Consider the following 15,402-nt stretch of genomic DNA (forward strand, 5'->3'; position numbering starts at 1 on the left):
CGGGAACCGGGCTGCCTGAGACGCACATGAGCAGGCCAGGGGAGACGGTTAAAACACAACCGTGAGGATTTATACCCATGGAAGTCATCAACCTAACTTGAAAAGAACAGTCGTGACTGAGACTCACGAGGCATCATTTAGAAACCGAAGGGCACGTGTTAGGGAGTCAGCCCCACCACCAAGGCTCAGCCAGCATCCTAAGAACTGCACAGATTTACACCTGTGTGAAGGGATCTGTCTTCTACATGGACGTTCTTTCACCTTTATGAAAGGAGTGGAAATGAGGGCTGATAAACATTTGACAATCGCTTGCAGATAAGGACCAGACCATCAGAGAGACCTATCTTGTCTTTTATGAACTGGCCTTAGCTCATAAGATGAGAAGTCTGTACAAAGTCCTAGACCACTCATACCATGACAGCAAAACTCTTCTAAAAACAGATTTACAGGGTAAAATTATTGAGGGTATGCTAAGCCAAATTAATGCCCAGTTTTAAAATACAAAATGTCAGACAGACAGTATCGTAATCTTCTTGGTTAGAAGACTGTTTTCCATATGCATAAATGCAGACTAGTACTTTATGCTTAATACATTTCATCAAAGGTGAGACTTTTATCACCCAAATAGTAGACAAAAATAAGGACTAAATTCATTCCAAATTTGTACTTTGATAAACTTATTCCAAAATTTGGTAAGTTAAGTGGAGAGACATGGGAAGAGATGAATATCTTTCTGCTTATTATGCATCTGGAATTGTATCCACTGTACTTTTAACACTAAGTTATAATGTTGATAGAACTGAGGTACAGCCTATTTTAATAATATACACTGAATCGAGACTTGCCAACCCTCAGTCACTGCTACATGATTTACAATGTGGCCACGAAAACGGCTCCCTTGAATGGCCCTGGTGTCATAAGTCCACTCCCCAGGGCACGAGCTGCCTTGGATTGCGAGGAGGGTCCAGAACTTCACACAAAGAGCCTGAGAATGGGAGCCCCAGCAGAGCTGCAATGCACCCCCTTTGGCTTCTTAAAAACACTGAGGTGAGCACAAAACACAAAGAGGGAAAATTCGACTACCTGGTGGAAAGGCTCACCACACCCTACTCCGGCAAACCCCCTCTACCTGTTCTATTCTTTTCATTTCTGGAGTGGTCTTTCTCTCATGCTGATCTAAAAGGTACCCACAGAAAATGCTGTAAAGTCTTACCACTGGGACATCACTGCGAAGAATCTTCTGTTACACAGGAGAGACACCACCTGCCTATTTCCTGTTTGTCAGTACAGAAAACACCCCACTTTAAATGTTATGTACAGAGAAGAGGCTGCCGCGTGCCCTCATGCACAGCCAGCTCGGGCTCGTGGACAGAGAAGGGCTTCCGTTTACAACAACCTACACCTACAGACAGCAAACACCAAGACACATGCACACACTACAGAGAACTGGACATGAGGAATTCGTATTTTACACCAGTGAGGGGACACTGTTACAGATCGCTGATGGGACGGTCTGTCATCACACTCTGACACAGGGGGTCTGGGACGGTGCCTGCTTCTCCTTTTTCTCCCTCTTTCAGGATTCACACTTGGTTCTGTGTCAGGTACTAAGCAACCCGGTGGCTTCTGGTCCAGCTGGATCTCTCAGTCGTCTTTTTGCACCTCTGTATCACTCTGTGGAGAGCCGAGTTCAAATGCTGGAAACCGTGATGCCTCTGGGGCCAGGATGTCGGAGAGGAAGTGAACAGTGCCAGCCATACCTGCAACGCAAAACGCGGTCCTTCGTGAGAAAGGGTGCGTGGCGGGGTCCAGAACCAAGTGACCTCTGATCACTGCCTTTACTGGGGCTGTAAGGATGTGGGAAAAGGTGCAAAGGACTTTGAAAATAACTTCACACACACAAAAAGGAAATCTTCACATTAGCACCCAACAGGTAATACCAGTTTTCTTCATTATCTTAATTTTAAAAATTGGTTTCTGAGCTTTAATCTTGTATCTTGACACTTTAAGATGATTTCACAGAAGTGCTAACAAAAAAGTTAAGGGTGCTGCTACTGTGATATTCCAACATGTAAACTTCCTCTCAGAGCCTTTATGTTCTTATTCCAAATGGAAGGTTGCATTTTGGGTTTCAAAAATTTTTTTTTTTTTTTTTTTTTTTTGCGGTACGCGGGCCTCTCACTGCTGTGGCCTCTCCCGTTGTGGAGCACAGGCTCCGGACGCGCAGGCTCAGCGACCATGGCTCACGGGCCCAGCCGCTCCGCGGCATGTGGGATCTTCCTGGACCGGGGCAAGAACCTGTGTCCCCTGCATCGGCAAGCGAACTCTCAACCACTGTGTCACCCACCAGGGAAGCCCTCAAAAATGTTATTTTAAAACGAACTTTACTTGCTTGGTCAAAATCCCCACCGCCACTCACTGCAGTAACTCAGCAGCCTACCCGAAGGATCCCTGGGCGGGAGGGAGCTCCTCCACAAAGGGTCCTGGGCGCTGTGGGCCCTTCCAGCCTAGTGGCCTCCACACCGGCACTCACCCATCCAACGAGAACCTAGTCAGTGTCTCCTGCCAGGCACTTGTGAGGCACAGGGGCCCAGAAGAATGCAAGAGCTTCCCAGCCTCTCGGGAGGGTACATTCAAAGATTTTCACCTGCTGGGGCTTTGAATTTGCTATCATAAACTTGAATTTATGAACCTGAATGAACTCCATTTAGAGTTCAGGTATTAACTGTGTTATATCTGATACAAATACACCTCATTTTTATGACACAAAAGACGAAAATTTTTTTCTGAGAAACATTTTTCCGTTACGTTTCCTTGAATATTAAAAAGATCTTATTCTGCAAAAGATAATGACAAATGCTCTAATTTTTGCTCATTTATCTATTATATGATTAAAATATTATCAGTAGCAGAAATAAAACATGGCATAGCACTACAGACAATTCAGACATCAAGAAGATAATGAAGGACTACTACCAAAGCTTTATGCACATAAATTTAACCCCGCAGGTGAACTGGAGCAGTATCTTGAAAATACAAACTACTAAAACTCACTGAATATGAAACAGATAACTTGAACAGCCTTGTAACCTATTAAACAAATTGAATTTGTAAATTTAAAACTCCGGAAAAAGAAATCTCTCGGCTAGGAAGGTTTCGCTGAAGAATGCTACCAGACATTTAAATGAGAATTCTCCCACCAATTAATATACAATCTATTACAGAAAACAGAGGAGAAGGTACTTCTCAGTACAGTTTATTAGGCCAGTATTACCCAGATATCAAAACCAGACAAACACAGTATAAGAAAGGAAAACTACAGGCCAATATTCCTCATGAATATAGACGCAAAAATCATCAACAACGTTTTAGCAAATATAATTCTGCAATACATAAAAAGAATTGTACACCATGGCCAAGTAAGGTTTATTCCAGAGACACAAGGTTGGCTTAGTATTTGAAAATCAACCAATGTGATCCACAATGCTAGGGGCCTGAAGAAGAAAAACCACATGATCTTATCAACTGATGCAAGAAAAGCACCTGACAAAATTCAACACCTATCTATTATTTGATTTTTTAAAAAGTATTCATTTATTCCTTCTGAAATTTATTTTGGAATTACTATAAAAGGTGGCTCTAAAGTAATTAAAAAGTTACCATCCATTTATCATAACACCATTTAACGTTTGACCTCTGGTTTCTGTGGCTTATGTTCCAAATTACCATTACACACACACACACACACACACACACACACACTAAACAAAGAATATCTGAGTCTCTGTAGGACTTCCATTTTGTTTTCCTGAATTATATTCTATGTACTGTGTGTGCCTGGAGCAGACTCGCAATGTGTTTGCTGGTTTCTTTCATTGCTCTTGTTTTTCAGAACTGTCTTCAATATTCTCATTATTTTTTCCAACTACTAATACTTGTATTTACTAATACTTTTAAATTACTAATATTAATTATTTACACTTCTTTACATGACTTAAATACATTTAAGTAACTAACAAGTTTGCTGTGAATAGATCAATACTATACGCACAATATTACCGATGAAACGCACAGGAGTAAACTTGTTATTTTCTTCCATTACTGCGCAGCAGACAGTCTATGCCTATACACGTCACAAAAGATCTAAAAATACTTGGAAGAAGTTCACAGGAGCACAATACAGGCAAGGTAAAGAGACTCAATATAATTTTCAGCAATGAACGACTTTGCTCACGGTATTTACCAGCTGTGCAGCGATTACTAATTAAGATCGACTGTGATGGTGCAGTCAGGAGAACCAAATGCACACACCCAGATACTCAGACCTGGAGCTTTCCCTCACTCTTACCTTCAAAGAGAGAATAGGGTCTGTCAGGAATGCGGCAACCATGTGTTCCATATTCTAGGCACCATTCTGCAAACTAGGGAGAAAGACATTTCTTTTTAAGAGTGGGGATTTCACTTGGTGAAAATGGAACGCGTAAGACACTGCAGTGAATTCACCAAGAATCAAAGACAGCAGACTCGCAGGCAACAGAGCGTCAGGAGTGTGAGCTCCGAGGGACTCGGCACCACCTCTTCCGAGCAGGTGAGACCTGGCAAGCTGTCACCTGCCTAGGCCTGTTTCCTCCTCTGTAGCGGGGAATTCACCTAGGAAGGTTGTTGGGAAGGCCGAAGTAAGAAATCTCACAACCCAACAACCTTCGGTCTTTTCTAAGCACCGCCTCCTGCCCCTGCAGGCGCTCGGCCCAGATTAAAACACTGGCTCTGAATCCGCTCGCCGAGCTCTGCTCTCTGGGCTCACCGCCAGCCCCTCTGCTGAACACGCAGCCCTCCCCCTTCTACTCTCCCCACCGCTCCCCGGCCGGCCCACCCCACTGCCCACTGACCACCCTGCTCATCTTGAAAACTCATCCCTTAGCTTTATCAGCAATTTCCTCTGAGCTCCCTGACCCTTGCTTCTTAAACCTCTTCAATGGATTTTTATAACATTATAATAAATTTCCCTTTTTTGCTTAAGGTAACTTACTTTTTGTCATATGTATATAAATAATCATAAATTCAGCACATATACAATAAAACTTTCCACCCTCCAAATCTGCTCACTTTTCTAGCTTGTTTGATGCACTACCATCTATCCGGTTTCCTTAGTCAGAGAGCAGAGAGACATTCATACATTTCTGTCTTCTCCACATTTAAAAAAAACCCACTGAATTCTGTGGGCTCAGCTCAATATCTGGGGTTTTTTTAGTGTCTATCAAGAGGAATTTATTTTTTTAACATCTTTATTGGAGTATACTTGCTTTACAATGGTATGTTACTTTCTACTTCGTAACAAAGTGAATCAGCGACATCAATATCTTCAGTGTTTCTGAATCTCTCCTCTTCAGTATCACAGCCAATGCTCTTGGGTTTATGACAACATTTCTTACAGTAACTATTGAACAACAACTTGGAGAAACCCACATTGTTTACCTCCACCTCATCCATTCCGCCGTGGCCACGGCAATCCTGAGAGGAGTCTGGACACGAATCACAAACCTTTGGGAAGCCTCGCCTGCAGATGAGAACCACCCAGGAGCTGGCACCGGGGGGCCTGGGCTCCCGCAGAACTGGGCCCAGGGTGGGGTCCAGGCACTCTTTCAAAGCTCCAGTGATTCTAAGGTGTAACCAAGGCTCAGATCTACTGACTAAGGGGAAGGGCCAGCTTTCTTTGGCCTCGGCCCCTCTGACTTCACCCCTCGCCCTTGCACCCTCCCGTGCTGAGCGCTCGGGGTCAGGCTGCACTGTGCCATGCCTGCCTCTGTGGCTCTGCAGGGGCTCTTCTCCTACTGGGGTGCACTTCGCCTCCCCATGCCCTGCCTTCCTGTCCCACCTGAAAAGCTCCACATCTTTAGAAAACTCGCTGTGCCTCAGCCCCCACGAAGCCTTCCCCAATCCCCGTATTTTCTTACCCATCTGCTACTGTGACTGCCGTCCACCCGAACTGCCCCTTGCCTCGCTGACCCCAGCTCCTGCCCTGCTCTGCTCTGGCCAAGGGAACGCTGCAGGCCCCAGGGTGCTCACCCCGCCAGCTTCCTCGGCTGGCGGCACCGCTCCCACCCGCCTGCTCGAGCTCCAGCTCTGCTCTGGGTCTCAGCCTACATGGCACCCCCGACGCCCGGGTCAGGCACCTGCCCTTTGCATCCCCACAATACCCTGCACGGCCTCTGCTAAGTGGGGGCACGACGACTGCGTGCGTGTCTCGGGGCACCAGGTCAGAGGGCTCTGTTCCGTCTGGTGTGAGAAAAGGCTTCCGAACAGTAATAAATATACAGAATAAGCCACCCGAATGCCTCCATCTATCAAGGGTCACTGGACATTTTGGTGCGTTTTCTTCCCATCTTTTTTTCTGTGTTCCTGTAACGTTATTTTGTGAAGTGTGTATAGTAATAAAAACACCAGCAAGCATTTACTGAGTCTTGTTTTGTGCGTCCATTTTCCCACACCCGATGTGTATTTATTAAGCCTGTCCTTGGTGCCGGCACTGCCCTAGGTACTGGGCATGTCGGGACGTCGAATAGGAAGACCACGCAGCTCGTGGTCTAGGCTGCGGCACACTCGGGAACGAGCAGAAGCGCACGGTGAGCGACCTGGTGGCTCTGTCACCAAGGAGACCTCAGAGGTCGCCTCCCCCAGGCAGATTTCAGGGAAGCCCCAGGAACGCTGCGCCCCGTGGAGAGTGTGGGGCAAGGCGGGGGAGAGGCAGGCAGGGGCCGAGGCGCACGGGGCTGTCCACTTCGGGGCTGTGGGTGCCGCTCCCGGGCAGTGGGAAACCACTGGAGGATTTTAAGCAGGGGCAACTACCGACGACCTGCCCATTACCTCAATTAATTCTTCCTGGAACAAATTTAGGAGGCGGGTAGTATTTTTACAGATGAGGAAACTGAGGCTCGAAGAAGGGGCGCCCCAAAGTCATGAAGCTAATAAATGCACAGGAGGGCATCCTAACAGGTCACGGGACTCCAGAACGCATTTCCTCCCCTTAGTCCCATTGTGCAGATGGAAAGGCCAAGTCACGCAGCTGCCAGGGACAAGGCTCTGCGGAAGAAACCACAGAGCTGGGAGAAATGTGTCTGAAGGAGGAGAGAGCTGTATCTGGGCTCTGTGTGTGCCCTGGAGGGTTCAGAAGCGGTTTGGATAGAGACGTCCTTACCTTGCAAGCGCGGTAGAGGTACTTTTTATCCCGCGTGAGGTGGTAAAGGGAAAGGAAGGAGTAGCCGTTCCCGGCGGTCCCGTGGCAGATCCCGTAGCCCTTCCGCAGCAGACCTCGCTGCCAAATCACATCGCTGCACTCCATGGCGTCCTTCAAGTACTTCTCCTCCTTAAACACCTGGGTGATGAGAAGCAAAGCAGTGTTCAACAGGTGTCTTACGCAACGATCAGCGAAATACTTCCCCTTGCTGTTTAGAAAACTGCACAACGTTCAGAAACCTGAAATGACGGGTGAACCAAGCCCAGAGACAGCAGCACTGCACCAGGTACTGTGCAGCCCCATCCACTCCTCTCCTGCCTTTGCCTGCCTTCGAGGTCATGGTTTTGCAAATGCAGTTCTAAAGTTCCAACAGTTATAAGGAAGGCTACCGGATCTCCCTGGTAAGATGCTCTGTCACAAATGAACCACCCTGTGCCTCCTGGGACCTGTAGGCTGAAGCTGTGACACTCCTACTCGTGCAGAGGGCAGTCGAGGATTCCACACTGTTCCGTCATCCAGGTCGGGAACATTCCACATCCTAGGTTAGCCACACATCCAAGGCACCCGACGAGCTATCATAAACTGTCACGAGGAACCCCACAGAGAGTGTCCTCAGCCCCAGCGGCACCATCTCCATGCAATGGTTTACGGGACGGAGGGACAAACATGCTCGGTGGAGGCAAGTGTGCCAGCATGAGGAAGCTTTTGCCCCCCGAGATTCCCCTTGACACTCTTCTCTGTCTCCTCTCATTTCATTTATTTTCTTTCCCTGGTCCTCTCCTCTGAATCTGTTATTAGCAGTCTCCCCTGCTTAGCTCATTCCATTCTAGTGCAAATGCGTTTTGGACCATGGATTAGAGGCAAAAGGTCACTGGAGAAGAGCTCCTCAGGGCGGCAAAGGGGACACTCCTTGTGACTGCTGAGCGGTGACTCCTGGGCACCCGCCGAGGAGGCTCTGAGGTGAAGGGAAACCGAAGCGCCTGAACTGTGATCAGCGTGTGCCGTGGCCAGCAGGGGAAGGAGGCGGATCCGCACTGCAGTCACTGCTCCTGGTGCATGGCCTCGCCAGGGTCAGGAGCAGGCTTCTTGGTCATGAAAGCAGCTGAGACGTGGACTCTGGGGTCCCTGAGTGTCAACCTCAGCTCTGTCACCTTTTAAATGTGACTGAGGACAAGTCACCTCTTACTTCTTTATGTACTATAAAAAGATACCCTGTCTTCATCTCAGCGGCTTGTTGTATTAAAATGAAATAACATACAAGAAGCTCTTAGTTAGTGCTAACTTCTGGCACACGGTTAGTGCTACTTCTGAGCTGTCATTAAGCACCATTCTTTCTGTGTTATCCTGCCAGCACAAATATGTCATCCTCTCATTTGCATCTTAACCCTCTTAAAATGAATTATAAAAGGGACCTTTTTCCCATCCTGAAAAAGATTAGGTCAAAGTTGACAGGTGAAAGGAGACTGTTTTGGAGGCTATGTCATAAAATCACACTGAGAGTAAGGCCAGTCCCAGAGAAAACCTGACTGGCTCCTTTCTGATCGTCACCCAGGGGTACGTGAAATCAATCGGACTTCTTTCCTGTTGTCCCTGTCCCCCTGGTGAGACTGAGGCTGCTAGAGGCACCCCACACAGCGAGTTTTACCTTCCTTCCCCGGTGCGTGCCCGCAGCACACCCACCACGCCCACCACGCCCACTACTGTCACACACTCATGCTCCACATGAGGAGCTACTCTGAATAGTGGGACATTTGAGGGGCTTCCCTGGTGGCACAGTGGTTAAGAGTCCACCTGCCAATGCAGGAGACATGGGTTCGAGCCCTGGTCCAGGAAGATCCCACATGCCGCGGAGCAGCTAAGCCCGCGCGCCACAACTACTGAGCCTGTGCTCTAGAACCCACAAGCCACAACTACTGAGCCCACGAGCCACAACTACTGAGCCTGCACTCTAGAGCCCGTGAGCCACAACTACTGAGCCTGTGCTCTAGAGCCCGTGAGCCACAACTACTGAGCCCACGTGCCACAACTACTGAGCCTGCACTCTAGAGCCTGTGCTCTGCAACGAGAAGCCACTGCAATGAGAAACCCATGCACCGCAACAAAGAGTAGCCCCCACTTGCCCCAACTAGAGAAAGCCCACGCGCAGCAATGAAGACCCAATGCAGCTATAAATAAACAAATAAATATTCCTTAAAAAAAATAAATAGTGGGACATTTGAAAATTTAATGAACACTGAAGCTCCCAGATTTATCTTCTCTACATTGTAGCCATTATAACTTGGCCAGAAAATCTATTTACTGATCCACATTACCTCTCTCAAATCGAAATGTCATGACAGAAAGTTTGAAGAGACAGTGCCATGCAGAGGAAGACGTAAGAGATCTGGAGTCGGAAGACATGGCTGGACTCCCTCTTCCACTACAACTGACCGAGTAACTTTGGGTGAGTCATTGTAACTTCTCTGAGTCTGTCTGCTCACATTAGAAAATGAAGTGATGCTGAGATGACCAAATGTTGAAAACAGAGACAAGCATATGGGCAGTTATTAAAAATCTTTAAGGATGAAAAAGAAACTAAACACATCATCAATGAATGGTTTGGAAATCTCAGAGAAACATTACTATAAAAAGAAATAGATATTCAGGAACTGAAAAAACACCAATAGATGAAATTAAAAACTTATTGAGTAAGGCTTAATAAAGAACTCATTAGTGAATATAAAGCTAAATAAATAGAAATTATACACTCTGAATTACAGAAAAGAAAAGAAATTAAAAACAAAAGCCTCAGAGACCTGTTGGAAAGTAAAGGCCTAACATTTACCAAATGTAGTGGAAGACATACAATTACAAGTTCAAGAAGCTTAAAGGCTCTCAAGCAGGATAAATACAAACAGATACACATGGGTACATGATAAAAATATTGAAAACCAGAAAGAGGAAATCCCAAAAGCTTCCAGAGAAAACACAGACTACTTATAAGAGAACAATATAAAGAATGACTAACATTCTAGAAATAGTGAAGGCCAGTAGACAGGGGAGCAGTATCTTTAAAGAACTGAAAGGAAAAAAAAAAAAACTGTCAGAGTAGATATTCAGCAAAAATATCTTCAAAGAATGAGGGTGAAATTTACAATAGCCAAGACATGAAGTAACCTAAATGTCCATAGACAGATGAATGGATAAAGAGGTGGTACATATATACAATGGAATACTACTCAGCCATAAAAAATAAGAAAATAATGCCACTTGCAGCAACATGGATGGACCTAGAGATTATCACACTAAGTGAAGTAAGTTAGAAAGACAGATTTTATATGATATAGCTTATACATGGAATCTAAAATATGACACAAGTAAACTTATCTATGAAACAGAAACAGACTCACAGACATAGAAAACAAACTTATGGTTACCAAAGGGGAAGGGGGGGAGAGATAAATTAGGAGTTCGGGATTAACATACACACATTACTTCATATAAAATAGATAAACAACAAGGTCCTACTGTAGAGCACAGGGAACTACAGTCAATATCTTGTAATAATCTATAAGGGAAAAGAATCTGAAAAAGGATGTATATGATATCTCTGAATCGCTTTGCTGTACACCTGAAACCAACACAACATTGTAAATCAACTAGACTTCAATAAAAAAAATAAAATAAGTGAGTGAAGAGTCGGAGCCAGTGGTACCACAGCCCTCTGAGACCACACACAGTTTCACATCTAACCCTTCGTAGGGTGAACCCAGCTCTTCTGCACCACTGTGGACTAGAACACACCCCGTCCTTCCTCAGACCTGGTCACCGAGACCTTGCTCCTCTCTCTCCTCGGTATAACCCTCTTGTGGATTGCATGGTATGAAGCAGAATTCAGAATTTTTTAATAGCTGGTGTAATTTTCCGTTGAGCTATAAGATTCTGACCTTACTCCCTCTGCCTCTTAAGCTTTTCCGAGGGAAAACTGGGTTGATTTTTTTCTTTTATGGCTCAATACATGACTACACGCAACAGCCTTTGGGATGCAAGTCATTATTTGTCTTACTGCCATGGTGTTTACCATTTCTTCATAAACACTGTGAATAACAATGTCTGCTCCAAGGAAATGAAGGTTTTTTTTTCCCTTCCTTCTTAATGCTTTCATCTTTTTATCTAATATTTCCTTTATCTTCTTTAAGATGACTTCAACTACTAAAATTAAAGCCTTCAAGGAAAATATCAAAACAGGAAAAATTAGCTCATATTCAGTGAAAACTGGATTGGTAAGAGGGTTTGGACTTGCCAAGAAACAAACATGACAGGAAGTTAATAACACTACTTAACATTTTTTTTTTATTCTCATAAGTAGAAGTGACGTTTCAGCTGATTCATTTACAAGACCTTTTCCAGTAACAATACTCAATTTATTAGGAGATTAAACTTACAGTATTTTAGTAGTTAATTAAAAAATTAATTCCTAAGAGGCATTCCCACTGTAGGTCTTGGAGAGAAGGAATCCTTCACAATTTTCCACTTCAATTTTTTTTACACCTTCCATTTAGACTTAGTAGCCAATGTGATGGGGAAGCAGAATTGAGTTTTCTTAAGTACAGGGTAATATTCACCTCTCTCATTGCTTTTGCTTATTATTAGGCATTCCTAAAGTGCAAGGGAATCTTTGGATCAGTTATTACAAAACCCCTGTTCTCTGCAGTTTTGGCGATAATAAAGAAATGTCCACAGAATTGATCTAGTTGGTCACGGTAAGGATAGCATTCTTCACAAACCACCACAGGATGTGGAAGGAAGATTGAAGCACCACCCCCAGAGGGACTGTTTCGGATTTTGCCCATGGAAATCACCATTGTAGGAACAACCAGGAAGTAACCAAAACTTTCACCTATATTAGGAAAAGTTCCCTGGTATGTAAAGCAGATATACTAGTAATCCCAAAATGTCAAGCTCACCTTGAAAACTATAAAGCAATTAGGTACAAACTGCACCAGTGCCACAGGAATATGTAACAGTAGGAATTCTACTGTTAGAATTGTATCAGTTCATCTGGATGTCAAGAACCACACATCATCATCACAGAGAACTGCAAGAAATTTTCTTAAATTAGAGGAAGATACAGAATTCTCGTTATCACAGATTCCACAATGATCTACAAACTAGAGGCTGTTTGCCAGACATGCATTCCTTGCAAGAATCATCTCTTTGACAATGGATCATCCTCTAAGTAATCTGCTGAATCAATGAAAGCCAGGCCAAAGGAGTTCCCACTGGTGCATTCAAGTGGGTGGCTCCAGGCAGAACATGGTGTCCATATGGCACTCACCACCTGAGGCAGGGCCAGAGGCACGGGACTGTTTAGCAATGAGTTGGGATCCAAATGCATGCACTACAACTAAAATATACTGTCCTTTATTTTCCATTTATAAAAAAAGAATGAATGAAAGTGAAATAAAGACAAATTTAAGATAAGTGATCAATCTGTTGTCACCAAACCTGGACTATAAGAAATGCTAAAGGAAGTTCTCTGGGCTGAAGGAAATGATACTTGATAGAAATCTGGACCTTCAAGAAGGAATGAAGAGCACTGAAAAGAGGAAATATCCAAATAAATATCAAAGACCATCTTCTTTGCTTGTCTTAATTTCTTTAAAATACATAGGGCTATTTCAAAAGCAAAAATTATAAAACTATACTGGGGGTTTATAACATTTGTTGATACATCTTGACAGATGTAATAAAGATGTACAGAACTGCTGTCAAGAGAACTAGGCACTTACTATTTTCTTACATTTTATATGAAGTGTACAATGTTAATTCTAAGCAGACTGTGAAAAGTTAAGGAGGTATATTGCAATGATAAAGATGTATATTTAGCAACCACTAAAAAAATGTACAAATAGATAGTTAAAAGAGTCAACAGAGAAATTAAAATGGAATTCCAGAAAATATTCAGTTACTCTCTCCTACCTCCCTAAAAAGGCAAGAAAGAAAAAACATAGGAGGAAAAAAGAGTTCCAAGATGTAGCCAATAGAAACCGTATGGAAAAATGGCAGGGCTAAATCCAACCACAAAATAATTACATTAACAATATATGAACTAAACATTCCAAATTAAAGGCTGAGGTTGTTAGACTGCATTGCTAGACAATGCCCAACTATGAAGACACACACTTTAAATATAAAGACATCAAAAACTATAAAACATTGCTGACATAAATGAAAGGAAATGTAAAAAGATATACCATATTTGTGGATAAGAACACTCAATATTGGTATCAATTCTACCAAAACTGTTCTACAGATTGAATGCAATCTCAGTCATAATCCCAATAGGCCCCTTTTGCTGACAAACTGATTTCTAAAACTTATACGGGAATGCAAAGGATCTAGAATATTTAAAGCAATTTTGAAAAAGAAGAACAAAGTTGAAGTCTTAAATTACCTGACGTCAAAACTTAGAGTAAAGCTAAAGTAATCCAAACAGCATGGTATCACAGTGACAGATAAAGAAGCCAAAGAAACAGAAGAGAGCCCAGAAATAAACCTACACTTACTAGGTCATTTGACTTTTGAACTAGTGCCTCTACAGGTACCAAATCAATCAATGGGGAAATCAAATGATGTGGGAACAATCAGATACTCCTATGGTTAAAAAAAGTACTTCACTCCTTACTTCACATAATATACAAAACTTAATTTGAGACAGTTCTAAATGTAAAATCTAAATCCATGAAGCACGTAGGAGAATACTATCTGTATAACGTGGGAGTAAGTAAAATTTCTCAGACAAGATACAGAAAGTAGTTACCATTACAAAAAACACACTGATAAGACAGATTTTACCAGAATCTAAAACTCTATTCATTAGAAGATGCCATGAAGAACATGATCAGGCCAACTACAGACTGGGAGAAATTATTTCCAAAATGTATCTGACAAAAGGACTTACAACCAGAACATATGAAGAATTTTTATGACTCCATAATAAAAGGAAAACAATAAATACATAAAACAATGTGGGTAAAAGATATGAACAGACACTCAACAAAGAAACACAGTTGACCCTTGAACAACATGGGGGTTGGGGTGCCAGTCCCCACCTCGTTGAAAACCCTTGTGTAACTTTACAATGGGCTCTCTCTGTATGCCGTTCTGCATCCCCGTATTCACCACACTGCACGCCGTGTGGTTCCACAGTACTGTATTTACTGGAAAAATCCATGTATAAGTGGCCCCACGCAGTTCAAACCCATGTTGTTCAAGGGTCAACTGTACAAACAACCCATGAGCACAAGCAAAACTGCTCGACATCATTAACCATCAGGAAGGCACAAATTAAAGCCACAATGAAATATCCACCAGAATAAAATCAAGATGACTTACAACACCAAGTGTTAGCAGAGATGTGGAGCGACTGGAACTCTGTTTACACTGCGGATGGAATGTAAACCGGTACAGCCCTTTGAGAAAAGGTCTGGCAGTGTCTTATGAAACTAAAAAAGCTACCTTCTGATCAAGCAGTTCTACTCCTAGTTATTAGCCCCAAAGAAATGCAAACATATGTCTACGAAAAGACCTGTACAAGAATGTTCACTATAGCTTATTCACAATAGCAAAAAAACTAGAAACAACTGAAAAACAAAGGCATAAACTGTGGTACGTTTATAAATGATGCTTAATATTAGGAAGGTACCAGAATGTTGAGGAAGAAGGAAAGAAAATATAGTTTGAAAATAATCTCTCCAGGTGATCCTGATATACACCACCTAGAAAGACATTCCACGTTAGAAATAATCAACTTACAAATGAGCTTTTGGAAAATAATTCATATGAAAACATTTTCTGATGGACAGGGAAGAGTTGACCATGAGGACGCATTCTAACCCAGTTCTACTGTGGGAATTTCAGAGCAGGCTTGTGGGTGCAGGAGGGGAAGGTATGGTTGTTTCACACATTTGGCCCAGAATCAAAGGACTACTTTGATATCACTTTGGTAGGACTTACCTGGTTTTCCTGGACAACATATTTACTTTTCCAAATATAAGTTTATGTGACCAATGCTAGCATTTGTTTATTAGTGGCTGAGCCCACACAAACTGCTAATGCCCTAAGGCCTAAATGTGTGGTTAGAAGGTGGTAGAATTTGTTACCGTAACCTGTAATTTACTGTCAGA

General features: G+C 43.3%; 1 protein-coding gene across 1 annotated transcript in view; it reads right to left on the minus strand.

Moving 5' to 3' along the window:
* Positions 1 to 1,444: 1,444 nt before the first annotated feature.
* Positions 1,445 to 15,402, minus strand: part of LANCL2 (LanC like glutathione S-transferase 2) — a gene marked incomplete at its 5' end in the record, with an annotated part of 66,132 nt that continues 52,174 nt past the window's right edge. The window contains 3 exons of the mRNA XM_079711718.1: positions 1,445 to 1,760; positions 4,349 to 4,421; positions 7,196 to 7,372. Of these exons, the coding sequence (XP_079567844.1) occupies positions 1,645 to 1,760; positions 4,349 to 4,421; positions 7,196 to 7,372 (366 nt within the window). The 3' untranslated portion in view covers positions 1,445 to 1,644. The remainder of the gene's footprint in view (positions 1,761 to 4,348; positions 4,422 to 7,195; positions 7,373 to 15,402) is intronic.

Source organism: Hyperoodon ampullatus, assembly GCF_949752795.1.
Source record: "Hyperoodon ampullatus genome assembly, chromosome: 9".
Taxonomy (NCBI): domain Eukaryota; kingdom Metazoa; phylum Chordata; class Mammalia; order Artiodactyla; family Ziphiidae; genus Hyperoodon; species Hyperoodon ampullatus.